The sequence below is a fragment of the Melospiza melodia genome, chromosome 12 (assembly GCF_035770615.1).
Source record: "Melospiza melodia melodia isolate bMelMel2 chromosome 12, bMelMel2.pri, whole genome shotgun sequence".
NCBI lineage: Eukaryota > Metazoa > Chordata > Aves > Passeriformes > Passerellidae > Melospiza > Melospiza melodia.
The window spans coordinates 15,044,120-15,071,775 of NC_086205.1; the positions used below are offsets into that span (position 1 = coordinate 15,044,120).

At 40.4% G+C, this 27,656-nt stretch overlaps 1 protein-coding gene across 3 annotated transcripts in view; it reads right to left on the bottom strand.

Moving 5' to 3' along the window:
- The window catches only part of PLOD2 (procollagen-lysine,2-oxoglutarate 5-dioxygenase 2), a 49,060-nt gene that overhangs the window by 15,951 nt on the left and 5,453 nt on the right, over nt 1-27,656 (bottom strand). For all 3 annotated transcript variants that reach the window (XM_063166936.1, XM_063166938.1, XM_063166937.1), the window contains exons 2-9: nt 17,717-17,808; nt 16,167-16,303; nt 10,564-10,727; nt 9,338-9,450; nt 7,376-7,439; nt 6,544-6,641; nt 4,750-4,851; nt 20-145 (exon numbers count right to left, since the gene is read on the bottom strand). In XM_063166936.1, the coding sequence (XP_063023006.1) occupies nt 20-145; nt 4,750-4,851; nt 6,544-6,641; nt 7,376-7,439; nt 9,338-9,450; nt 10,564-10,727; nt 16,167-16,303; nt 17,717-17,808 (896 nt within the window). The remainder of the gene's footprint in view (nt 1-19; nt 146-4,749; nt 4,852-6,543; nt 6,642-7,375; nt 7,440-9,337; nt 9,451-10,563; nt 10,728-16,166; nt 16,304-17,716; nt 17,809-27,656) is intronic.

Sequence of the window (27,656 nt, forward strand, 5' to 3'; positions counted from 1 at the left end):
ATGATAAAGTCATACTTACATTATTATGAACGAAGATACTGAGTGCCTCCCGTGGGTAGTCCAGAGTCAACAGTCTGTCTAAAAATTTAGTTAGGAAAGGAGTGGGTTGTTCAATGAAAACACCAATTTTTACTCTTGGATATTCCTAAAAAAAATGATATTTTGATACAACCAATAAGACTTGCCTCTTTTCTAAGATTATTTATAGTAAAGAGCAACTAACGTCATGTAGTAAACTTAGTCCACACAGCTTTCAAACAATCAAAGCCAGTGTGCTCAGAAGTGCTATGCACCCCATTTATTTCCACTGGCTTCACAAAATAAGTAAAGATAATAGATTTAATATTAGTATGAAACACACACTGGAAGTAGAAAAAATTGTAATATCGTTTTAAAATTATTACTTTAAAAAAAACTCCACTAAAACAGCAAAAGAATCATTTAAGGAAATACATCTAGAACAGAATGGCAAAATCTTTTTTTTTTTTAGAAGGAACAGACACAGATTACATTTGTAGGAAAATATAGAGGAGAGCAGATTTTTTTAAAATAGTTAAAGAATAAATACCACAAAATATTTTACTCAGCTGTACCTTAAGCCAAAGACTGCAATATCCTTCTATAAATGTATATGCACTATTTCTCCCCATTCATTTTAACTGGGCCCTGCATTCCCTCCCTACTCACTGATTTTAGAGAGATCTTTAACAAACTAACAGAGCTGCTATCCTTACATCCAAGAATACTGAACTTTCATGGCCCTTATTTTAAAGTGAATTCACATCTTTTGATGGTATTTGGCTGCTTTGTATGTGCTTGATAGAAATCATGAGATCATGACCACTAAAAGAAACACAGACAGCACTTTTTGTAGTCCTGAAATGTATTACTGCAGTATGCAAGACAGAAAAATTTACCTTCAAAGGCCTCATCTCCTACACAAAGAAATACTCTGACTAAAAATTATTTCCATCTCTAAACCAGACAATTACTATAAAAGTCTAATCCATTACAAGGCTCAGAGAGAAACCTTATATGAGTACAAAAGGCTGCCAGCTAGCTCTTTAAACAGGCCAACACCCACTTGAGAAGTGTCTGGATAAAGCATCAACACATGCTGAGGTTTCACAGTGTCTGCATGGGAACCCAGAAACACCCAGTGCGTGCCCTGACCCCTCCTGCTCACAGCTGCAAACCTCATAAGGACTGCTGGGGAAGCACAGCCACACAGACACCCCAAAAACTGCAGAACAATCAGCAAAGCACTGCTGTGTCTCCACAAAGCACCTGTGCCCCTCTCTGGTGGCACTGCTGAGGCTGGCACAGGCACTGGTGCCTTTGAGTTTGAGAGGGTCCCCACGACAAGGTGAGAGATGAGAACCCATGTTCTCAGAAGGCTGATTTATTATTTTATTGCTATTATATATTATATAATATATGACATAATATATAATATAATATATTATACATTATGTTATATATTGTATATTATATGTTATAATATAAAACATAATATACAATATATAACATAATATACAACATATATATGTTTTATATTGTATTAATTATATTACATTAATTATATTTGTTATATTAGATCTATTACATTAATGCTATACTACAACTATACTAAAGAAAAAGGATACAGAGAGAAGGCTTAACAGGAATGAATAATAAAAACTCGCAACTGACGCCTCAGAGTCCAACACAGCTGATGGTGACTGGTCATTAAGTCAAAACAATTCACATGAAACCAATCAAACATGCACCTGTTGGTAAACAATCTCCAGCGGCATTCCCAAGCAGCAAAACAGGGAGAAGCAAATGAGATAATGTTGGTTTTGCTCTGAGGCTTCTCGTCTTCCCAGGAGAAGAAATCCTGGCGAAGGGATTTTTCAGGCAATGTGACAGTGCCAGGTGCCACTGATGGCCAGGGACAAGGAAAGCTGCCCAGGCTAAGCTGGGCACACTGAGCTACAACTGCTGCAGCCTCTGTACTTTGAATTATCCTAACTCAGAGTCATTCTCCCCTTGTTCTCCAGGGGAAACAGAAAGGGGTTCAGGCTGGGTGTGCAAAGGCTATAGGGACAATGAGGAATTACTGACACTGCTTCATTACACTGAAATGTGAACTGCTTGGCTCCACACTGAAATCTCAGTGTGACCAAAGCACAATGCTGTTCAAAAAATTAGGGGGAAAAATTCCTGTAAACTCCATCTCCTCAAAGCACAGAGGTCATCAATTCAGACCTTGGTTTGCCACAAAGAGTTGTCACTGCATAATCTGAATCTAGGTCACAATGAGCATTTTAAGTATGTGAAATCAGAAGTTGCCTCTCAGCAAAACCACTTTGGGAATACCCAGTTTGCACCCAGATGTTGCATTTTCTCTGATAGATTTTCTCATTTCAGTGAGGTCATGTATTTGACTTTAAAAGTTTACTTTTTAATAAACAGTAGTTGAGTGTAAGACAATTTTTGGAAGAAACACAGGACAATGTCTCAGTACAACTGCACAGAACAAAGTCCAGGACCTCTTGCCACAAGAGTTGCCAGTGAAATGAGGAGTGAGATCATCCTTTTCAGCCACACTGGAAAGTCTCCACACCAATAAGAAGCTTTAGAGTTTAAAAGCATTTCTAGGGAGGTTAAGTTGAGCAACAAACTTAATTTAGGTTTCAGAAAAAAACCAAAAAAAAAAACCAAAAAACCCCAAAATCCTTAAGAAAGTAGCAACAATTTGCACTTATTGAGTCCAGTTGCCCTCTTCAACTTATTTTCCATTATGCTGCTTCTACCTGAACAGGTGGTTAATTTGGGGGTGGCACAGGCTGCTGACATTACCAGAAGAGAGAAGTTACTGAGTTTTTCCACAACTCAGTCAGGATTGCAGCCCAGGAGATCCTGTTTCTGTCAAAAGGACAAGGACTGAGCAAAGACCTTGCATATGTACCTCTGAGCTCCTTTATAGGCAATCCCAAAAAAAAAGCAAAATCCTCAGAAGATATGAATGTATAAATGCAGACAGTTAAATAAAACAATATGGAGAAAATCATTAGAGGCACAGAACAGGAACTGCTCTTCTCACTGAAAATTTCTTGTTAAGTAGCAACCAGACTGGCCTGAACAGAGAGCACGTTCAGAAAATGAAATCCTGCTGGTACTTAGAAATGCCTGAAGTAAACACCTCCCCTGAGGCCAAGGAAAAGCCTTGTTATTTCTTCTGGCAGAGTGAGTGAGGCATGGAGTCCAAAGAATGTACTACAGTAAAGAAGACACATTCCAAGCAGATGTATAGAAACTATAGGAAGCTTTCCAGTAAATCATTGCACCCCCCTTACTGGCTTTCAGATTTAACTGCTCCAAAACCACATCATAATTACCAGCACCGCTGGAAAAAAATCTTTGACATCTTTTCCTCAGGTAAAATTTATGATGGGAGTGCATACACTATCTAATTATAACACCATTCAAACGTTTATCTTAAAAGAGAAAATAAAATTTAAAAACAGAGAAAGAATCTGAAAGTTATTAAAATTCCAGCAAAAACTTTTTTAGTTTATATTCCAGTCCATTAGCTGCTTATTGCCCAGAAATTGTTTCACTTTTTCCTTTCATTACAAAGATAACAAGCCAGTATTTCTTTCATGCTATCCTTAACATGCTCTTCCAAAGACCTGTTCTCATTCAAGTCTTCAATACAGAACAGAAATGAAACATCTGCTGGAAAGATCCTGTTAGACATAATCAGAATTTACTTTTTCGTCCAAGTCTTACAATTCCACATGGCAGAGGTCAGTATTTACTCTGCCTCAAATTTACTGTGTACAAGCTGAAATATTTACAGAGACATGAAAGACAACATGCTTGGAGTGGAAGAGCCAAAGCTGCCAAGTACTGGATACACACACATGCCATGTGTATGGGTGTATTTGTCCTACAAGAATGCTGAAAACTGTACTGAGATCCAGATCTTCTTCTACAGAAACACATTTGCTTACATAATACAAATATTTGCATTTTCCTCTACAAGGCAAAGCAGTTTTGGACTGTTTAATCTCAGAAAATAGTAATTGTAAGCATGATAGTTGACTATTAAACTCTATTTTTAACACAAGTTGCTCAAATGATGCATTTTGGCCGTCACCCTGATTTTTTGAGATTTTCTAAGCCTTCTGATGTTTACATTCTTGTAACAAACTTTCTCACACACTTTCTGTAAATAACTTATTGCTTTGCATTCTTTTATGGAGGAAGAGAAATTTGATGGACTGTTGGTTTGTCCAGTGTCATTGGAGAGGTGGCACTGTCACCCTCCAATCCACTGTCACTTTTGGAAAACTATAAATGTTGGAGTCAGAAAATAAACTTCCTTTTTCTTCACCTTGAGTGCAGTGGTGTGTGCACTCGTGTTGTTTCGCGTCCTATAGCGACATCTGACTATTTTGTAGGTCAAAAAATCTGAAATATCTAGAGTTTTTCTACCTCTTCCAAAATTCTGATTGTTCTTTAGAACCTTGCACAATTCAAAAATTGCTCATTCACCCTCAGTGAGCAGAGGTGAAAATCTGGAGGTCTTTTGGGTAAGGCATCCTCTTCAGTAACACTGTGCAAACCTGTATTAAAATACCTGTATAAATATACTCCTGAAAGCAGTAGAACACATTGCATGAAGAAGCCACTTGGCCTCAGGAATCACTGAGCACCTCTCAGCCGCACCCAAAGGGCTCCAGTGCAGAGGGCTCTTACCTGGACTGCTGACAGGTCCAGTAGGTCCAGATCACAGACAGTGCAGCCAGTTTCCCGGGTCCAAGCGTTGGGAATATAGTTTCCCAAATAATTCAGGTGAATCTGACACATAAATGAAGAATTTAAATTAATGAAAGATGCATGCAAAGGATGATCTGTTACATTTCAAACAATTCAGGTTTACACATTTAATCACTTGTAGCTAAAGGCAACTGACAAGAAACATACATAAAAAAATTCTCTCTCATTCTTTTTATTGAAAAAACAGATTACATATGTACCATGAAGTCTACAAAAATAAGTATCTCAAAAATTACATGCACTTGAGGTGAAAAATAAAAGTATTACACATCACAATGTAAAAATTATTTGGTACACATTTCAAGAAGTGCAACCAGTGCAATTTACTAACCTGCAGATTAGAGAGATTAAGTACAAAGCAGGAGTATCTCATGAATAAAATAATTTTAACTATTGGGAGTGAATTCTGGGAATTTTTTTATGCTAGTTTATATAGCAACTAGAGAAAACTTTTTGCCCAATATACTTTTGCCCCTTTGATTCCATCCTGGGTTTAAAACAGAAGAATTTAACCACACTGACAAAGTGATGCATAGCAAAATTTTCATCTTTGTTTTTAAAACATCACTACAGGCAGAGGTGGAGTGTTGTTTTTTTTTTTAATGTAGCATAACTCTTGGATTAATATAAGAAGTTCCTGAGCTGTTTGCCCAACTGTAAAATACAGAGCTTTTCCTTTTATTGGCAACATATCAGCAAAGACAGTGATGACAGAATTTGAGGATTTAATTGAGGCAAAAATTGAAGGAACTGGTGATACATTTCACCCCTACTGAGTAGTTATAAGGCAAACAGATAAAGGCATCATTATATTCACTGATTCCAAAATCAAAACACAAGTATAAAAATAAAGAAGAAGCAGTCCCTGGGATATAAGTGAGTTTCAAACTTTACTTCATTTTCCTGAAAGGCATTTTTCTGAAAATAAGGAGCTACAGTTAGGGATATTTATTCAGAAGAAATCAGAAAGTAGTCGTGCCCAATCCTTCATCCAACAGACACTACTGTAAATGATCCATCTGTACACTTCTTTGCACAGAACAAAGAGATGCAGCTGCCACATTACCAAACACAGCCATTTCCCTGAGAAACTGTGCAGGGACCTCTGAACCACTGAATCCTCACACATGAACAGAATCTGTCAAAACAGCTATTTCACAGGGCAGACAGGGCTCTACCACCTGCCCAAAGCTGACAAGCCATGGGCACAGTGACAGCAGTGATCAGTGACACTGAAGGCAATGGCAAAAGAGACTTTTCTTCTGCCTTAATGCAATGTATTTTTTATATATGTGTATACACACACCTGGGTCTAGGGTAGGAACAGATGTGCTACTGTTTTATGTCCCAGCCCATCACTCTTGGCTAGATTATCCTGCCCCTGTTATTCTGATTTAATAACCAGATGGACATTCTTCACTGGCTTCACGAACAGCTCTGTTTTAGTGAAAAAATTAACAAAAGCTTACTTGCTTCTAAATACCCCACGCTGTGATGAATTTGGGAGCAAAACTAGTTGTTTCAGCAGTAATATCAAGTGACAGCAGAATAACATGAATTCAAAGGGGGCTTTTATCCTCTCAATTCCTAATAACAATAAATGGAAATGTGCACTGGTGGTGTGCTATGACTGTTTCATACTCCTACCATTTTAATTTTTACCTTCATGGATGTTTTGGCTTTACGTGAAAATAAAACCAAACTGTCACTCACTTTAGTTGGACCATTTCCGTGAATGGTGACTGGTAGGGTGTCATACACTGAATTCCTTGCTCTTACTTTTCCTTCTTCAAATTTCAAAAGGACTTCATCTGAAAATCAACAAATCAGGTCAGTAAGTTCATAAAAAAGCCAAAATTTCAGAGTTTTTAAGTCCTTGATGATACAATATATCTTGCTGTTGCTATCATTGTCAGTATTATTTATTTAGAAGCTTTTGTTGACTTTTTCCAACTAGATCTTGAATTCTAAGCTCCTTATGATAAGAAAAGTGACATCAAACTTCATAGTTTCTCATCAGTAGCTTCAGTATTGCTATTTATTGAGAAATCAGTTATTTCAGATATGATCTGACTACAAAAAAGTTGTTCCAAAATTAAAGGTCAGATGTAAGAAAGGAAGTTTGCACAGATGCATTTTTCCATTTAAATTCATGACAGTTAAATAAAGGGAATTCTACATTATTCAATTTCATTATGTATAGCTGTTTGCTTGAGAACATCTAAAATGCAATTTTAATTACTAATCTTACTCCTGTAATTAAGTTTTGGAAAGGCAAATAGAAAAGTTATCCTTAACTCTATATTTACTGCCAACTTCATTTATTTAAAACTATTTTTTCCATTTTAAATCAAATATTTTACAATGAGAGCATTCAATTCACAATCAACCCCAAAGACCTGTAACTAATCTGGTCATCAGCTTTACCCATCCAAATACTCCCTTAAAATAAGCACATGTTTAAAGAACTACGCTCATGGTTAAGCAGAAAAAGAAGTGTTAATAACAGTTAATGAAAAACACAAGGTGCCAATCATACACTTACCAACAGCTCCATTTAGGGTCTGGAAAATTGCACATTTGTGGTCCAAAGTGATGTTAATGCGCTCCTGAAATCAAAGCACCAAAGCTGTTGAGGCGTTCTAAAAGCCAATGTTTTTACAGCTACACTGCAATTATACCATAGTAGCAGCAAGGAATCAGGGAAAATGTGTTCTTCAGACTGCTATATTTGTCTGTATTCCCAAGTTATGCAGTTCTATAGCAATTATTTTGCATACGCAGAAACTTTAAACTTGAAGGATAAAGGTCATAACTCTCCACAGGAACTGCAGTTTTGCAGTATACGCCAAAGAAAATTTGTGTCATTAAAAAAAATTAACTAGTCTTGGCCAAGAAACAAAACATGCTGTGTTTCAGAGTCACAAAAATATAAAAGTCAAACTCAAGTATCATGTCAGGATAGAAAACACTGGTGGTTTTAAAACATGTTCCTAATGTTGTATTACTAATCCTAGCTTACTTAAATACCATGTTTTACCATTTTTAAAATGCTGATTCAAGTATGTAACATTTCAAACATGCTTAAAAACAGATTATGTTCTTTTTTTTTTTTGGTCTTCCAAGATCTTCTTACACATTCCACAGCATTAGGCACATTATTACTACAGAGAGAATCAGTGGTGATGTACAGCAAGCACGATGGAAGAGTTTTGAATTATGGTGCAGCAGTGCTCTGCACAGATACACAGCTCTGGTCTAGAAGACAATCCATTTAGACAACCAATTATGTTACTTCTGACTTGGATGCAGAATCAGCTTTAATATCTCTACACCCTGTCTCTTCAATTGCATACCTGGCATCTGACTGAACTTGCATGTAAGCAACTCAGTCATTAGAGGCTGGAGGGAATTTCCCATCAGGAGCAGCTGAGGTTTGTCTCATTTAGAGGAGCAGGCTGAGGGGCCCCTCTGTGCTCCCTGCAGCTTCCTGAGCAGGGCAAGGCGACAGGGAGGTGCTGAGCTGGTGGGGATGGCTCAAAGCTGCACCAGGGAAGGTTCAGCCTGGACATTAGGAAGCATTTCTTTATGAACAGGGTGGTCAAACCCTGGGTCCATTCCTCGAGAGGTTGTCAAAACCTCCAGCCTCTCTTGTGCTTAAAAAGCATTTTGGCAATGAGCTTAGCAACACACCTTAGCTTTTGGTCAGGCCCATATTGGTCAGCCAGTCAGACTAGATGACCACTGCAGGTCCCTTCCAACAGAAATATTCTTTTTCTGAATCTTTATCCAAACAGGCCTGATTTTCCATTAAGTTATGCCAGAAAAAACATGTATATATTTCAAAAACTTTGCATCTGCCTTAAGCATACAAATTCTCAAAATCCTTTCCCAAATTCTTCTATATCAGCTTCTAAAGTCTTTTTGCATCAATATATTGTCAGCTTCCCTTATCCCCCTTTTTGTAGCCTTAGGGACACACCTCTAACACCTATCATGCTTCAATGCTGCAACTCAGCAGAGAACTTTGTTAAGTGAGGATACAAAGATCTTCACCTAAAATTTACAATGCAGCTTTATTGAACTTATTTGCACAGAAAGCTGAAGGCAGGATCTGAAGTGGCAGCAAGCCAAAGTATAAAACACTGGATCAGCAAGTAGTTCAGTGACACCCTGGCAAAATGCCACATTCTCTGGCCATCAAACGGCCAAGTACACGGGACCCTCATTGAGATAAATGTGTCTGATCATATACCTCAGAGCTGCTATTTCTAACAATGAAGCACAACCTGCCTGGGGCTGAAGGCAGCCTGAAATAATATATCAAGTCATGACCCTTTGGGAGCCTGTTCATCATTCCAGCAGTAGGAACCTCAGGAGAACAAACAACTGTCAACATGGCACTCCAGTAGAGACAGCATTCCTTCTCTTTTCATCTCCTGGTGTTTTATGAGGAGCAGCATGTTACTTCAAGCAGAAAGAAAAAATAAAGCGAGTTACTACCTACCCTTGCCAATGGGTCAACATAGATTTTGGTGTAAAACAGCTGGTCATCATCATTATCCTGCAGATTCCATTGCTGCACAATATGATTTATGGATGGAGCATAACCAATAAATCCTGCAACATCACACACACAGGTTATTTCCATGAAAAACACTACCCTGCAATGCTGTTCAGCAACCAGGGACTTCATTCTGAGTGCTGCCAGCAAAGAAAAAGTAGGAAATTTACAAAACTTGCTCAAAATCCAATCTTCTTCCTGAGGTATGTAACAGGTCTGTTTCAAAAAGTTCCAATTAATACTTATTGGCTAGTTCCAGTTAATAATTACTGGCTATTTTTATACTAATGGTATTTTAAGGAAAAAAATAAATCAGATCTGCCCAGGATAGTTGTGAGAAGGCCAAAGCATGATATCAGACTATCACTTTCCCAAGAAGCCCATTTGTGGAAAAAGCTTCCTTGTCATCAATCAGTTCTTACTGGCAGAAATGTCTGAATCTAATACTGCCAGAAATATAATGAGAATTCAACTCAAAACAAACATACACCAAAATAAAAAAAAAGATAGGACAGATAGGTGAGGAAAAGAACCAGATCTGCACACTGAAGAAGGGTGCCCCAGAAATGAAACACTCAATAGTTTCTGCACAGCACAGTGTTTGAATCAGTGCATGTATTAATCAAGTGCTAAATTATTAGCAAAGCTGACATTTAAAGGAGGATTCCAGAATTAATCTGTCATTGAGATTACAGGAGCAGCTCCCACTCCCTGTAGAAGGAGCTGTGTAAGCCATGCTGCCAGGCCAGGCAGAGCTGCCAGCACATCCACCCTGCGTGCAGAGGGCTCCAGAGTTTGGGAATTCTGTGGCCAGGCTATAAATAGCACGTGCTGCTCTGCTGGGCTTGTGCTCTGCATTGTTCCTGCAGCAATGGGGTCATCCCTGCACAGCACTGCACTGCCATGCACACCTGCTGGCTAGACCCTGACCATATTTATCGGCTTTTTACAAGTTATTGCCAAACACACACTGTGCACATTTGAATGAAAACTATGCCTGAGCACAGAAGAGGAGCTATTCAGGTGGGGAGGGGAGGAAGATGACAGCATATCCAGTCATCAGATTTGTACTTGGGTAATTCAGGAACAACTCCACATGCAACAAGCACACAGAACAAATAACAGAGATGGGTCATCCTCAAGTTCAAGTGTTTGAGGATCCCACTTGCCTCCTGAGTTCAGGAATCGTTTCCCACTCCGGACAACAGGATATTTGTCAGCCAGCCTTTTATCTGGCCAAATCAGTCCATCTGCTGCAAACACCACCTTGTGATTCGTTTCCTGAAATTTCTTTAGCAGCTCTTCAGGGCCCCCAGCAAAGATAACATCAAAGCTTAAAAGGAAAGAAAATACATCTGTTAGGTTGGTTTCATTTTAATGTTACTGTGTTCAAAACTGGACTATTCAAATTTAAAAATCAAACAGCCCTTTCATTCTGAAAAATTACTTAATTATATCATATTTAACCACTATGTAAAAATTGTATGCCCTTCTAGGAGCAATACTTCAATCCGTACTACTTCTCCAAAGTAGCTTCTCCTCCTGCTTTTTAGTCTTACACATTTTGGACATTTGTTTTTCTTCACATTTTGTTTGCCTGAAATTGATTGTCCTATTTTGCTTATGTTTTTAAGAACAACAATTAAATATATCAAACTTTAACAGATGAAAAGTAGGACTGAAAGATGACTTAGATGACTTTCACTGAGAAAATCTAGATGATCTTGCTCCTAAACACAACAGCTCTTAGATCTCAATGAAGTCTAGTTGCCCATAAAAAGTGTATTGCATCCTAACAAGGCATAGATTTCTCCTTCAACCTCTTTATTGTGTTAAAGACTTAAAAGGCTCAAAGTATACAATATCTATTTATGAAAAACTTTACCTGCCTTTGAGTCACAATTCCTATTGAGGATAAAGGCCTAAAGGTGGGGGGCTCATCTTTGGCTGTTAGACACAGCCAAAGGCCAACAGTGTGCCAAACCAGAATGAATCCTGCCTGGGTTTGGCCAAGGTCCTGTAAGAATGGAGCATCCCAAGCCTGGTGATTTCTTGTGGCTGAGCCAAATCTAAATCAATGCCTGGTGGGCACAGGGGGCTGGGAACACCACCAAGCAAACAAACCAATGCCCCCACCATGGGCAGGGATGCCACACACTAGACCAGCCTGCTCAAAGCCCCACCCAATCTGGCCTGGACTCAGAATTTGCAGGGATTGGGCATCCACAGCTGCTCTGGGTGACCTGTGCCAATGCCTCCCACTTCAAGGCTCACTTTACACAGCATGAAGAATGCCACAGTGAAATTGGAATCACATCATAGATTAGTCTCTCATAGAAGCAGCAAAATATTTCAATGGCAGCATCTCAGCCTTGCAGCTTCTTCATCTGAACACAGGGATATTCTTGCCCTACACATATACCTTAAAAATTGAAAATCACTAGCCCTGATAACAGGAAAAGTAACAGTACAGCTACCCAAAACCAAGCTCTAACCTTGACCTAGACTTTTCTAGCAAGCCTTTTAGCTGGGCTAACTAGGACAGCAGCATTCCCACCTCCAGTACACAGAATATTTTGCATTGCAATGGATTACCCAGCAATAGCACCAACAGATCAACCATTACTGACTTCTGGTACTCCTTTATTACAGTTCTGAAATTATTCAAGATGTCATTTCTTCAAAGAAGATTTCATGAAATTGGCCTAAGAGAACTGAACAACAGCTGTCTTGCAAATGTAAGAAAATATTTTCACCACAAAGCAAAGTATGAACCCTGGAGAGGAACTGTGTTATGTAGTCTATATAAGTAAGTGGTTTTCTGAAAACTCTGTTATGTTTTTCTGCAACTTTGGCAGAAGAAGACATGAAAGAAATTGTACATTTTGGACCTTCCCCAGTTTCACAAAATATGCCTGTTTCTGCCCAAAATTACTGGAATACATTTCACTCCCTTTCCATTCAATTTCTGCAGCCCGTCTCAATGCCAGACCCAGCCTGTAGAACACACAAGAAACAGGAGACACATTGCAGACAGACAAAAAGAGATCTGTCTGAGCCTTAAACTTAACAGCTCATGGCAGGCTGTGCTTCTCCTCTGTGAGCAGGGTAGTGCTGCTGCTGCTAGGGCTTACAGCTGCAGGAAGGAGCCCAACACCCTGGAACATTGCTTCCAAGGACTGTCATCCTGTGAAAGAAAGCCAAATTGAGCAACAGGCTGGGCCAGCCACAGGCTCTGCTTGTGAAAGGGGATATGCTACTCAATAGAGCAGCGTTTATAATCCTGAACCCAGAGCTGAGCTGCTAACCTGCAATGGATATCATGCAGCTCTATTAATCCAGCTGGAACCCACACTTGCCATTAATGGTCAAGGCTCTCTTGTCAAGAGGTGACTTAATGCCACCACACCTCTCCCTGGGCAGGACCTCCACCTTGCTGACAGCACCCTCATCAGCTGCTTTAGGAGGCTCCCACTTTCTCTCCATGGAAAGGAAAACTCCTTTACACCTGTAAATGCATCATTTGCCTTGTTTACCTGCTCTGTCAGGTAACATTTGGCCTATTCCGACCCCATCTCCTGTTGTAAGGGGGGATTCACTTCAGGTCTACATCACTGAAGCCATCACAAAACAGGCCCCAAGACTATCCTTGACAGTTTTTACTGTTATTAGGGATGACACAATCACTTACTTTAAACAAGACTTCAAAATTTGACAGGGAAAAACAGTGTGGACGTATCCAGGAAAAAGAAGGTTTCCCTGGCAAGCAGGAACAGCTCAGATTCTTTTATTTATTCTTCATAAATCCCTCAAATTAAGTAGAAAGCAAGAAGAAAAAAAAAGAAAGAAAGAAAAAAAAACAACCCACCAAAGTTTCCACAACCTAATCCCATTTCCTGAAGCTCCCAGATGCTTGGGACTGGAATCCATTCCTCCCTCCCTCTCTTTTGCAGCAGCAAAGCATCCTGGCTATGCACCCTGCACTCCCAGCCACGCAGGGAAACTGCAGCAGACACTCAGGTGCCCTAGAACTGACCATGCAAGTTCTGCATCCTCAACTTCAACAATCAGAACTTGCTACTAATGGAGCTGCAGGGTGAGAGCTCAAAACACAAGACAGTGCCTACTAGTGACTAGCAATGTCACAAAACAGACACAAAGCTATTTTGTCACTTAGACTGTGTCCCCACCAGGACCACACCTTAACCATTTTGAGACACATAAAAAATATAATTATCCCTTAGTTTCTGATGAATGTGAAAAAAAAAATACGACAAAACAAAGAACAAACTGAGAGGCTTCAAAATTCTTCCACGATACAAAGAGATATCTGTGAGAGTTCTGGATGAACAGTCACAGCACCAACCAATTTATCCAGTCTACACTGGCCATTAGCCAGTTCAATCTGAAATGGTCCAAAACAAACCAGAAGCTGGCTCAAGCAAAAACAAGCCTAATTTAAATAGTGTTCCATCTGCAGGCATTTTGCTATCTACACATAGGCACAAGCTGTCCACAGAAGAAGCTCAAACTATTTCCAGAATTCTGAGCCATATAAAAAACTGCTGAAAAAAAAACCCAAACTAAGAAACTAAGTTTGTTAAGTAAACAGCTCCCTAGAAATTACTTTCCTAGTTACAGTAAGGAAACCAGACATTTCCTTCTCCCCCCCCCCAAGATTAATATTCCAAATGCTTCACAATGAATATAATAAAAAACACTTGAAGAAGAAAGGAAGTTTGTGACATCTGTCCTTTCCAAACTTACTGCCACATTGATCAGTGTTTAAATTGCAAACCAGGATTTCTGGAAATGCAAAAGCTCATTAGAATTAAAATATAATGCTAGAATTAGCAAACTGGTTTTTTCTCTCCTGTCTGGAATCAGTTCCACCAGCTTTAAACAAATATGTACTCCGGATTTTGGACTTCAGGGACTTGGGAGGCCTTAAATCCTGTGATTTTTCATAGGAAGAAAGATTATGGCTTTTGCACTTCGACACACATGGTCCTCTGTACTCTCTCATTCGTGCCAGCAGACAGCCTGCCCCTCCAGAGAGCAAATTATGGTGGAGAAAGATTTGAGCTAGACCTCTGTACCAATGTGATAATAAATTTACATATTTTACCACACAGGAAGAAAATTGTTATGAATTAGGATAATAAATTCAGAAACAAAGAAATTCGATGTAAGTAGTAAACATTTGGGAAATGCTTGTTTTATCTGAGCTTTAGCACAAAAAAAATCTTTGAAATTAACCTTTAAAAGTTTCAGTTCTTGTATGATTAGTAGGACAACACTATGAACAAACAAACAATGTATTTACTTTTAGAAAGATTCGTTTTTCATTTAGGAAATGCAAAATTGAACAAGTCAATAAAAAAAGAAATTCAAAAACTGGATGTGTATCTTCAAATTAGGTAACTTCCACAGACCTAAGCATGCTTAAAAATATTCAGCATAATAAGCATCCCTTATAATGCTTATTTATAAATTAGTGACAATTATTTAGATTTTTTGCTTTCTAGGTATTTCTGTTACTCATCAGAAGAGGTAAACTAGGAACAGAAAATTAAGTAATGTATTTGAATTTACCACCAATTTAATAGCTACTCCAACTTTCCCAAAGTGTTAACTTGTGCAAAACAAATTAACTTTCCATAAATTGCCAGTGTCCAGCCACTTTGCCTTGTGGTGATGTCTGCTGTGCAAAACCTGCCAAGCCTTGAAAAATTGCCCCTAAGTTTTTTCAACTGTCAAGTCTTAAATACATAAAGCAGGTTAAAAGCTGAAAGAGAATTCTGGGGCAGACATTCCAGCATGGTACAGCAGCAGGGGTGAACTCATCCACGACTCTCTCCAAGCTCACTCTCAGCTCCCCTCTCCAAGGCTGCCTGTCACCACTGGAGCTCCCTGTCCCTGATTCCAGACATGGTCCCACACCTTCCTCCAGTGATTATTTCAGAGCTGTGACCCTGCTCTGGTTAGCAGCGTGGAAGGGCCTGGTGTCTGCTGCAAGCTGGATTCTGAGCTACTCTGGCCATGCTGCTGCCACAGGAGGAAAATAAGAGGAAGAGAAAAAGCAGAGGGAAGCCACAGAGAATGTGTGTTTTGAGCACATTTGAGCTCTATGCTTTCAGTGACAGGAGAAGCCTATCTGGCCTGCAGGGAGGATGTTCAAGCATAGCTGTGCTGTGAGCTATAATCTGGCACCTGCAGCAGCTCTGTCTCTCCATGTTCCATCACATAGAGAGCACAGGCACCAGGCTACATCTGACACCAAGACTTGTTTCAGCTCTCTAACACACAGACAGTCTCCTGTTAAATGCTTTCCTCAGGGAGCCATTTTCCAGCTTCCTCCATATCACTGTTACTTCATGGAACAAGACAATGCCTCTGGTCCCGACTGGACTCTTTATTTCTGGAGCTGCTTTTGCTCCCCTCCCATCCACACTCCCAGCCTGCAGCCACATCCTGCTCTCACTGCAGCTCAGCAGGGAGAGGACAAATGCTTGCCTAAAAGCCTGTCAGCTCCCAGCAACATTTTTTTACCCCCTGGAGGCAGCAGAACTCTTACATCTGTAAATCCACTAAAAAGTAACAATTGCTCCAAAAGCAATCCACTATTTTTTATGAATGAAGAAAGATGCCAACTCTCTCAAATAAAGCAGTGAAGAACAAAAGCATCATTAAACTTTCAGCATGTCACAGGAGCTACTTTTGCATGTCTACCCAGAGTAAAACACAAGGACAAGAAGCCAGGTCTGCTCACCATTCCACAAACAGTACAACCAGGTCCTCTTGATCAGCATAGCTTTCAATGCCCTCCTTCAGCAGCCGAACCTTCTGCCCTCCGCCAATGGAGTTGGGCAGCTCACCACCTTTCCACTCTTCACCTTTTCCAAGAACCTGCAATAAGAGGGGAAAAAAAAAACACTTTTTGCTAGTACTCAAACCCATGAGGCTTTTTTAAAGCAGATCCTTATTGAAAACAGATGCTAAAGCAGAAGCAACACATTAAAGCATAGCAAGCCAGCACTTCCAGCATCGTAGGTTTTCCATGTCTGAAGCAACATTCAGCACCATGACATCACTGCAAAAACATGAGAGAGACATTTCTTCACCAAATAAGAATCAAGCAACTGCCTGCTACTGCCATTTACTCAAATGTGTCTCCTTCAGGAAAAAAAATAGAAAAAAAAGCTAAGGATTGTTTCAAAATCTGTATTAGAAAAACATTCTGAACGAGACCTTTAAAATTCCATAACATGCCTTTAGGAACAGGAGGCACAAAAGATCTGGGTGGGTCACGGTATAACTAATTCAAATTGCAAGTTTTTTGTACAAAAAGGAAAGGATAGGTTTTCCAGTACACAGCTCACTGCTAAAACTGAGCTAAACATAAAACTCCTCCCCAGCCAAGCATAGCAGATTACATGTCAAAAAAGGGGTAAAAAAAAGCTCTTCATGTATTTTGAACATAAAGTTTCTGGAACATATAAAGCCTGGAAGAACTACATTGCATGATGTTTTGGAAAAATCTGCAAAGCTAAAAGATGTATCCAGAGCTCAGGCTGCTCAGGTGCTCTACTACAGCTTTATCATATCAGGGAAGGTTCTCTCAGTCCTCTAAATTCAGTGGTAGATGTCAAAGACCCAAATAATTTCCTATTTATAGTGCAGGCACTGTGGTAAGTAAGAAGAAAAATTTCATAACAGCATCTGAATTCCTGGATTTTCTCTTGGCAGAACCAATTTTGGGGAAAGTTTAGAAGGTTAGTGCCCTCCCTTTTTCCCAAGGTCATGCAGAGGCCAACCTAAGTACGTGACATACAGAGGCATGGAGCAAGGCAGAAAAGGCTGGAAAGAAAGATAGAGACACATTGTCCTCTCAGAAATTACAGGCTCCTGGGAAACACAGAGACATTTTCAGTTGTGAGCCTCCCTCCTTCCTTGCAGCAGTGCTCCAGCCTTGCTTAAGGAAAGAGATCCAAAACCCTTGAGCGCAGTACAGCTCCCAGAAGTGTTCATACAAACAAAATCAGCCACACTGAAAAACAAGGCTCTGTGATAAAATGTGCCAGAACCTGTGAGTGAGGAGGATGCTGACCATGATAGCTGCAAACCCCTGAAGCAGCTCCCTCCCACGGTGGTTCAGAGGAGCATCAGGGAGAGCAGCAAGTGCCCCTCCTGCCCCCCAGCTCTGCTGCTGTTCCCTCTGTCCCAGCACACAATGAAGCTAAGGCAAGGTCTGCTACCATTTACTGGTTCTGTTTCACAGCATGGACAGCACAAACATTTGGTACAGAACACACACAATACCTTCACTGTGTAGTTGAAATGCTTGGCAGTTTGCATGAAGCGGTGAAAGCCATCGGTTTCTTTAGTTGCTACAGTAAAGACCAGAAGTTTATCTGAGGAAGGAAAGGAAAGAACATGTATTAATATGCTTTCAGGGCACAATTTGCGACATAAAATGCAATGAACAGCAGCACTAGCTCAGGGAGCTCTATGACTTTCTGCATCTCATTCAAAGACAGAAGGCAATTATGCTGCCACAGTACAGGTGTGAGACCTTACCAAACAAAAACTGCTATGGGCAAGGTGCTGTATTTAAAATTATCTTCTGGAAGAGAAAGCAAGTCTATCTACTCTGTAAACAACTAGTTCAAGACACAAAAACAAAAATAGTGGACAGGAAGAAATCTTCAAAACAAAAATAACTGGCTACTTTTCAGTCTGAGCTAATCCTGTCACTGCTTACCACACAGCTGAGTGGTAGTAAGAGAACTTCACCCAACCCCAGGAGCTCCCCTGAAAGCCAGCAGTGCATACTCTTCATGAAAACAAGTCAAAAAACCCAACCAATGAAACCAAACCCTCAACAAACAGCATTTAGTGCTTTTAAGTCCGTGGGCAGAGACAGAAGAGCAAGGAGTTTGTTTGATTGGTTTTTTTATTCAGAGCATAGGTACATTACAGCACTGCTAATTTTGCCCTCTTATTGCACACAGGCAAGTGACCATGCAACCAATTTCCTCCTCACATTCCAGAGCTTTTAGCACAGTTCAAATTGGGTCATGAATTTCCTCTAAATAGCTTCCCAATTAAACTACTGAACAACGTTTAGAAACCTATGCAATATGCTGCATAATGAAAGTAAATAATTTGAAGCTATGAGAAGGTTTTACCCCTACCTAAAATCAAGTATTTAATCAGACCAGCCTGGATGTCAGAGTACATTGCAGCTTCCCCAATTCAGGCCAAGTTCAAGCAATAGCTGTGCTCTAACCAGAGCCCATGAGATCAATCCTTACAATAAAATAAAACTAATCACCTATGATGAGTATTCCAGACAGAGTGCCTGTTACTGCATTACTTGCCAAAAAAACATCTTCTGGGTTTACCTTCCTTAATCCAGTAAAATGTGCAAGAAGGGTCTGCTATGGAAAACATTCTTATTAACTCTTCAGCTTCATCCACCACCACAGGCTCAGCAGCCCTGAGACAGCCAGGACATCATCCTGAGTGTATTCAAACCACTCCCCACTCCCCATTTTGTTTTATGTGACAGCAGCAAAAGTTAACACAAGCGATGATGACCCAGTTCCCACGTTATAGAAGAAATGCACCTTGCAACTCGCTCATGCAATGCTCTGCAGCCAATACTTCAAGTGCATTGACTCAGGCAGAAATACCTGTCAGAATGCAGACAGTTTGTAGAGCAGCATAAAACCATCTGCTCTAATGAAATTCAAGTCTGTCTGAAGTACCCACAGCAGACAAACTCTGCAGAAAAGTCTCAGGTGGCACTTGTACTGTTTCCACTGAAATATGGCTCAGATTCAGCCCTGGTCACCAGGTCACCTCCAGAGCATCCTGCCAGGTGTGACAGTGCTCTGGCTGCTCCATCCTCACCAGCAGCTCCATGGTGTACGTGGAGTACAGCAGGGATAAGACAAGCACATGTGATATTGGTCTCAGTTTAAGGGTGTTCCTGACTCAGGTGGTGTTTCTGCAAATTGCAGAACACCTGATCTGCTTTGTGACCTTGCTCTTCCCCAGACACTCCTTGAACAGGTGTGACCTTTAAGCAGTGACAGCACCCTGTGCCCAGTGCCTACACCACCAAACCCAGCCTGTGCCTTGAGCAGGGCTCCTCCAGCTTTATCTGACACTGCCCAAGTTCCTCAGCTGCAGAGGACATCTCTACCTGCCCTCCCCACTACACACAATTTTGTGGATTTCTCTCACATCCTGCTATTGCTTTTTTTCTTTTCTTTATTTTTTTCCTTGGGTGGGGGTGTCTGGGAGGCATGTCTGTGAGCAGGGGGGCAAGACACAATCCTTTTCCTCAAAGGTCCTAGAGATAATTTCAACTGCCAGCTCTACCAAACCAGATGCTCCTGCAATACAACATGCAAAGAAGAAACTAGAAATATTGTAAATTCTTCCATCAACTCAACTTGAAAATCCAAAAATTTTGGAAAGTCACATTTGGAAGATAATTTGCTCCACCTTTTTCCCCCCTCTTAAGTGCTAGCAGACTTTTGTAGCAAAAAATCAGAAGAAAATCGCCCAAATACATCTCAAAAGGACAGGAGGACCTCACGGTGCAATGAGTTCATATGGACTCACAAAGAGACAGAAACAGAGCAATAATGGCTCAAAACCTTTCAAACAGCTTATTACAAAGATCATGGAATTTCAAGTAATTCTACTGAAATCACCACAAAATGAACAAAGACCATTGCATCTTAGACTGTGACTAAAACAGAACTGAAGGCAGAGGAGAATTTTCCTCTATGAAGGAAATTAAGACTACTTTTTGTTCAAGCACTACATTTTCAAATTACAGGGAACTGGAAAAATCTGATCATACCAGAATTGCATCATCAAGCCAACTGGATCCATTATTAAAAGTTTCCTAGGTGACCAGCTCACTGACTCTAACCATGGAATTTGCTTTGAAGAATTTCACACCTACACATTACTAAGAAATGCTAACAGCAAAGATCTCAAAAATCTGTACTTGACAACATGATGGAAATGACAGAATGTGGGCTGCAGATTGCTTCCACAGTTACTAAGTCAAAGAAAGTTTAAACTAACATACAAGTACAGTTTGGCAAGCAAAAAATAATCTACTGTTCTTTATGGGATATTGTTACTCTCTCTTAATGGAATACACATTATTCATGTATTTCAAGATTCACTATGGAGTCTGGTATGTTACTTGACTTTTGTGGAACAGGAGGAAAGAGAATAATGTGCCAAATCATAAGGGATTTCAGCCTGAACAATACAAAATGAAGAAAGCTGAGCAGGCAAACAGTTTATGCTGATATGAAATGGTAAAAGAGCCTGTACTGCACCACCAGACAATGAAGCAATCTACATGGACTGCCAGATTGGGGTTTGCAAACAGTCACAGAACAAAAGAAAGCTATTTTAAAGGTACTATTTACATGGGAAATGTTCTCCTTATAGCATGCTTACCCATGGTCTTTTTTTTAATTAGACTTGAAGGAGTTGACGAGGCTTTATTTTATGTCTTTGTTGCACCACTGACTTTTAGGTTGCAGGTGGTACTTAAATAATTTTTAAGTGCAGCAGAACTTTAATTATAGCATTTAAAATCCCCTTAGAATTAGAGTTTTCTTTCTAGATTACTTAGTCTTTACTGGGGCCTCTTTTGTTTTGGTTTGTTTGGGTTTTGTGGTGGTTTGTTCTTTTTTTAAGCTGTGCCTGACCAAAGAGCAGAGAAACATGCTTTTATTCTACATATAGTATAAATAGAGAGACAATGGAAACTGCAGTAAATGATAGTTACCTTGGCACATTATAGAGGGTATTAATAACCAAATGAGAAAAGCAGAACCATCCTCCTCCAGCTAATAAAAATATTAACCCAGTTCCTGTAGGTTGCTGTGACTATATTTAGATGTGATAACTTGCACAGTTTCACTGGCAAATTTCCACTAAACATAGCTTGGGAGATGTTTGTTTCTTCCCGTGAAAGTGAGCGAAGAGAATGCTTCTGACCACTAAGTACTTCTGCTAATTTTTTTTCAACTTTTTCAACTTCATTCACTTCCAAAAAAATCTATTCCTTGCTTATTACCTTTAGGTACAACAATTTCTTGGAACACTTATCCCAGTTGTGTTTAGCACATGGACACAGTGACTTCCATGATCTCTCAGGAGTGTCAATATGAAGCGCAACATTCCCAAGGCAGCAAGTTTGTCCAAGTGTCATCTCCATTTCAGGATGTGCTCAGCTATTTCAGCTGCTGCCACCCACAGTGTCCCTGGGCACAGAGCAGGTTGGCCCCAGGATGCCCTGTGGGTGCAGAGGCTCAGGGCTGCCCCAGAGCAGGGAGAGGCTGAGCGAGCCCCCAGCAGCATCCCTGTCTCCAGCTGGGCAGTGAAGACCCAGGCACAGCAGCAGAAGGATGCCTGCGATTACTCAGACCCCAAGCTGCCACTGCAGCCTGGCACTCCCCAGTGAGAGAACAGCAAAATCCCCACAAGGAATTCCAGCTGCAGCCAGACACCATTCCTGCTTCACCCTCCCCTCCATCGAGGCTTCCACCCCAAGGAGCTCTGCTGTGTGACCTTACACACAGGCTGCAGTTCAGCCCTGACCATCCACCCCACACAGGGACAAATACAATCTTGGGAGTGTCTTCCAACAGGAACAGCATCCTCAAAGTGCACAAACTTCAAGAGCACAAAACTCAATTTTTCCACATGCTTTCAAACAAGCTGGAGCTCTGCAGATAACTGGAGAAACACCAGTGGTGCCAAATGCAACTTCCCCATTTATATGGACTCAGCCTGTATGCTCACAATCCCAAGAGCCATTAGGACAGCTTCCATGAGACCAGGAACAAGCAGGTGGTGCCCTGGTTCCCACTGGCAGGGTGCTGAGATGCCACAGAGGGTGCGGGCTGGCGGCTCTCCCGCACACAGCCTGCCAGAGGCACCCTGGCACTCACCCAGGGCATTGCTGAGCTTGGCATTTATCTCCACAAGTCAGTTTGTGTAAAAAGGAAATGCAAACCCTATGCTGAAGTTCAACAGGAAGGCATGAAAAAAAAACCTCCCAAGAGCTCCATGCCAGGTATGTGTTCGGTTACTAGGACGAAATTGTGTCAGACAGATTTCCGATAGTTACACCCACAAAACAGCTGCTCTGTTTTGAAAACAAGCCTGAGAGGGCACAAGTTTAGCCAAGAAAAGTATATCCAGTGACTAACAGAATTCATTTTTACATGCAAATTAGAAACCCTACAGCGCACAAGTTGTGAAAGACAACAACAGTGCACACGGAGCACATGCGGCGCGTTAGGAAATCCAGTGAAAGTTTAGCAAAACAATTCACTCTTCTAGCCTGATTTTTCTGCTACCTTCAGGGACCTGACTGCATCATAAATATTTATTTCCAGCAAGAAGATCAATAAACCAGAGGCTTTGCCTTCAGTGAATTGCCTGGCAAGGTCTAAGCCAGGAATTGCTGTGGCAGGACTGCTTTAAGTAGCGGTGACCTTTCTCCTCGTATCCTGGCAAAGAAGCACGCAAAGAACTACAGCCATTCCTCACACACCCACATGGTTCTTATTTATCTTGAATGAACACTCTCAGAGATTACTACATAATTTCTACCAGGGGTTGTGGGCACTGGTATAGCAGCTTCAGAGCAGCCAAAACTGAGGATATTGCTCACAGCCGCACAGAAGCTGACATTTAGTCCTTGGATTCTACTACAGACCTCTGGAGTAGAAGTGAGCTGCAAGATCAAAGGACATCTGTTCAGGGTACCACATTATGACATTAAAATCTATCCTATCTTTAAAACTAGTGGCTTATAATAGTAAACAAATGATGTTTGGTACTTGTAATGTAATACATTTTTATCCATATTCTAGTGTCTACATTAAACAGCTTACTTCCCTGTTTTCAGATTTCATCCCACCCTGAGCTGCTCAAGACAGGAATGATTGCTCATTTAATTGAAGGGCTGATACCCAAAGTCAGTTATTACAATATGCAAAATAAATCAACAGCAAGCTAATAAATTAGTTGCTAGATATCATAGAAAAAGCTTAGAAACTGGAAGGATACTAGGAATACTTCTACTGGTTTAAGGAAAAAAAACACCCACACAAAATGGAAAAAAAAAATGTCAGGCAGCACTAAAGCATAGGCAGAACAGATACCTGGAAGAAGCACATGGATGCATCCAAGCTCATTGATAAAGCTGTGTAATTATCTACTATGTCTTCTGAATCTCTGGTAATGTGGGAAACCAACAGGATATAATTTCCCACAAAAAACAAACAAAAAAAGAAAAAGAAAAAAAAAAGGAAGGAAAAAACCCCAAACAAACTCCAAGCAAAGCAGGGGCTTGATTCAGCATGCCTTGACACCTCACAGAAGCATGCTTCTCTATCATTGGACAAATGCACTAAAGCTCAACACAACTGAAAAATGTTTTCAGTATGGATTCCTCTTGAACTTAAAGAGCACAAAATCCAATTCCTCCACATGCTTTCATGGCAAGCTGAGGCTCTGCAGATAACTAGAGAATCACCATGGTGCCAACAGCAATTTCCCCATTTATATGGGCTCAGACCGTATGCCCAAAACCCCAAGAACCATTAAGACAGCTAAAATACCGCAGAGCACTTTCAAAATCCAGATCTTTTAGCATAACACAATCCTACACATATCACTGACAAAGGCAATATTAGACTTTACAAAAAGGAATTTGGATTTTCCACTGTGAATAGGAGTTTTTGCCTAAACTTAGGATTCTGTGTCAAAATATTAGAAAATCCGCATACTCTGAAAAGATGTCAAACAGCTGGAGATGGGAAAAACCCATCATATACAATGTAACCATGATTATAAGTTATACCTACAGACACGTGCTTGGTTACTGTAATCCAGCAGCAAACAAAGATCTTAAGTACCCAATGAGAAAAACACAAACTATATGTGTATATTTGCATATACACATCCAGTGAGAGCTTGTGATGTACATATGCTCAAATAAAGCAGTAAGCCAACAGAAGAGTTTCTGGTCAAATAAAACTTTTGGCAAAAAGAGAGAAAAGACAGAGCCATCCGACAGCTGTTTATTTTCCCCCTAGGATTCTTTAGAAACACAACAATGTGCTGAAATAGCAAACATGATCATCTTCTTTTCTCAGGAAATAAATGTGCATTACACTGCAGGAGGGGGAAAGATGACTGGGGCATAAAACAATACTACTTCATACTTGGGAGTCCTGAAGCTTTTTTAATCTGATCTTTACACAGTGCTCAGTTCAGAACACTGCTGCATGCCTCCACTCATCCCACACTTCACTGCTTCCCCAAGAGGCAGACTGGCTTTAAAGCCCCACTAACCATAGCCATGATCACATAATAAGATTGGATTCTCTGCAGTTCAGTAGTATGGTTGGATTGGTGCTAAAAACTATCCTTGGATGAGAGACAAAATATGCTTGAAAAGCTCATGAGAGATCAGAAAGTGGTACAAGTTAAAATAAATTATAAAATTAGAATTAAAAGATAGCAAGTTAAGAGCAATCATGGATTGCCAAACACCTAGTACATACTGATTTTCTATACCAATACAATTCTGGTGTGAGAGAGAAGGTTTTCTAGGAATGTCTTTAAAGACCAGAATTTGAAGAAACTGACCTTACTGTACAGACCTCAGAATCTGTTTTCCTCTCTATGACAAACTTCCCTTTAATCACTGCACTTCTATGCATACAGGTCTTACTGCAAAATACAGATAGTGCACAAACATTACCTTTGTAATTTCCAAAAACTTAGGAGGTTCTTCTAAGGTACTTCTGTCTTTAAGCTGTTGCAAACAGTTTATAGCCACAATTGGCGTTTATGATTATTATTGGCATTTATCAGGATCGCTCAATGCATGGGCTGTCTATGGATAATCCTTCCTGTGCTCTTCCACGTCATCTGTAAATCTTGCTGAGGTTACTGAGCAATAGCAGCTGGTGTTGAAGCTCCCAACACTGTCCCAAGATAGGGAATAGACCTAATAAAGGCAAGATGCTTTCAGGAGCTCTCCAGGGAAAGAAATACACAAGGTATCATTTCCAGTTTCAAATAGCTGTACTGTTGCAACTTCCCCAGCCACAGTACTGCTGCCTGTTACAGGGCTCTCCCTCTACTCATGCGTTCCACAGGAACAGAGAAGCTGAGCTAGCAAAAACGCATCCTTGCACTAAGCAGGAGCTGCTCTCAATTTTCTCACAGTAGGGAATCTATGTTAGATTAGCACTTGCTAACACACAGCCTCTGGACAGGATACTATGGGGGTTTTTTTTCCCTTTTTTTTTTTTTCTACAAACTGAAATTCCCTCAGGCTGTAATTCACAGCACGCAGTGGTGTGAACAGGCACTTTCCTCTCCCGTGCAGAGTGACTCAAATGGCAAGTGTATGGAGCTGCTGCTCACTGCTGTCTTTTACTGGTGCTTCTGATGTCACACCAATAGAGCAGCTAAAACAGTTACATTAAAATGATCAAATGTTGAACAGAACCAATTCAAAACCAACTAAATAAAAATTTGTGACACACAAATCACAGCTGTGTATTTCTATCCCTACCTACACGCACTTTCAAAGGTTAGCAGGAACTCCCAATATACAACTGACTGATTTCAGGAAACATTTGAAAGCTGATTATATCTCAGCTCTTAACTTACTTTCTTTTAATTCAGTAGTATTGAATATATAGTCAACAAGAGCTCATTAAGAACTGTATGTGCACTCATCAATCACACACGTCAGCCCCGAGTGCAGCACTGGCCAATGCTCAGGCCTGCACTCACTCTAATGCAAGATTTCCTTGTTTTGATAGTTAAACAAAGCCAAATACAAGCAGCAGTAAAGTGCTTTTCCATCAGCTTCAGAGGACTTGGATGAGACTCTGCACACTGAGTCAGCTATTCTGCAGTAAAGCAAAGATAAGATGTGTTCCTTAGCTCCCAAACCAAGAAAAAAATTAAAATCCACTGTTTGTAAATGACATCATTGCCATGCATGAAGGAACTCCTAGCTGCCTAACTTCCTGACAAATGGGGAACAGATCAGGTTGCAGCTGTTTATGGGTGCCCAAATAGAAATGAAACCACAAGCATCTTGAGAGGGAGTGGATGGAGTCATGGCACAGGCTGTGTCTTGCCTGAGCACACAGCTTGGACAGCACACTATAAACTGTCATCAGGGCTGTGCAGCTGAGAGCAGGACACAATTAGCATCAGCTGGCTAAGTGAGAAAGTTTACTCAGCTTCTGCTTTTTTGCAGCCTTGCCCTCTCTTGTCTCCCTCATAAATATGTATCTGCAGAAGAGCATGTTCCTTCTTGGGCTGTTGTTTAACAAACCCAGCTGTTTAAACAGAAGCGGTCGCACACAGCACCAGGCACTCTGAAGTCAATCTTTTGACAGTTAATCAATCCATTGATGAAACTCGGCAGTTAAGATTTGCAATCATAGTTTCTCCTTCAACTAGTCTTTAAAAAAAAGAAAACAGAGATGAACTGAGCTGGAAGTGGGGCCATCCTGAACACCCACAGCTGTCCCTCACTGTCCTTCGTGCCTGCGCTGCGGTTCATGTTGTGAGCAGATGCTACCACCCAGATCAGTCAGTTCATTTGAAAAAGCTGCCCTACAGCTCCACATCTGGCCCTGCATCCGAACACCGGACACAAAATTCTTCACACACAAGTGACACTATCTCAGAAATAATAAAAAAAAAATCCTATACTTTTCAAAGTTCCCTTTTCTGTGTGAACCAGAAATTCAAACTCCACACTTGTGCCTTGTCCTGCACAACTCAGTCCTTCAAACTGTGAAATAAAAATTCTGTCCTACTTGAGAGACAAGACACAACAACATGGCATGTATGATGTATACTTAAAGGTGTTTTTAGCATCATACATTTCACCCAGCAGCTTCGAGTATTAAAGTTATGGGCCTGGTTCTGACCCAACACAATGGCTTTACAGTGAAGTAAGGCAGAATTAAGTAAAATGCTTACAAAGACACTGTATTAAAGATTTATGTGAATTTAAAAAGTTAATCTATTTTTAATTTACACAGAAGAAAAAATTAAAAGAGCAATGCTATCAGATGTCGATTAGTTTCTGCACAGCTGATTTCAGCAAGAATGGGCTAATTCAGCACATTAACACAGAACCACAGATACAGAATTCATT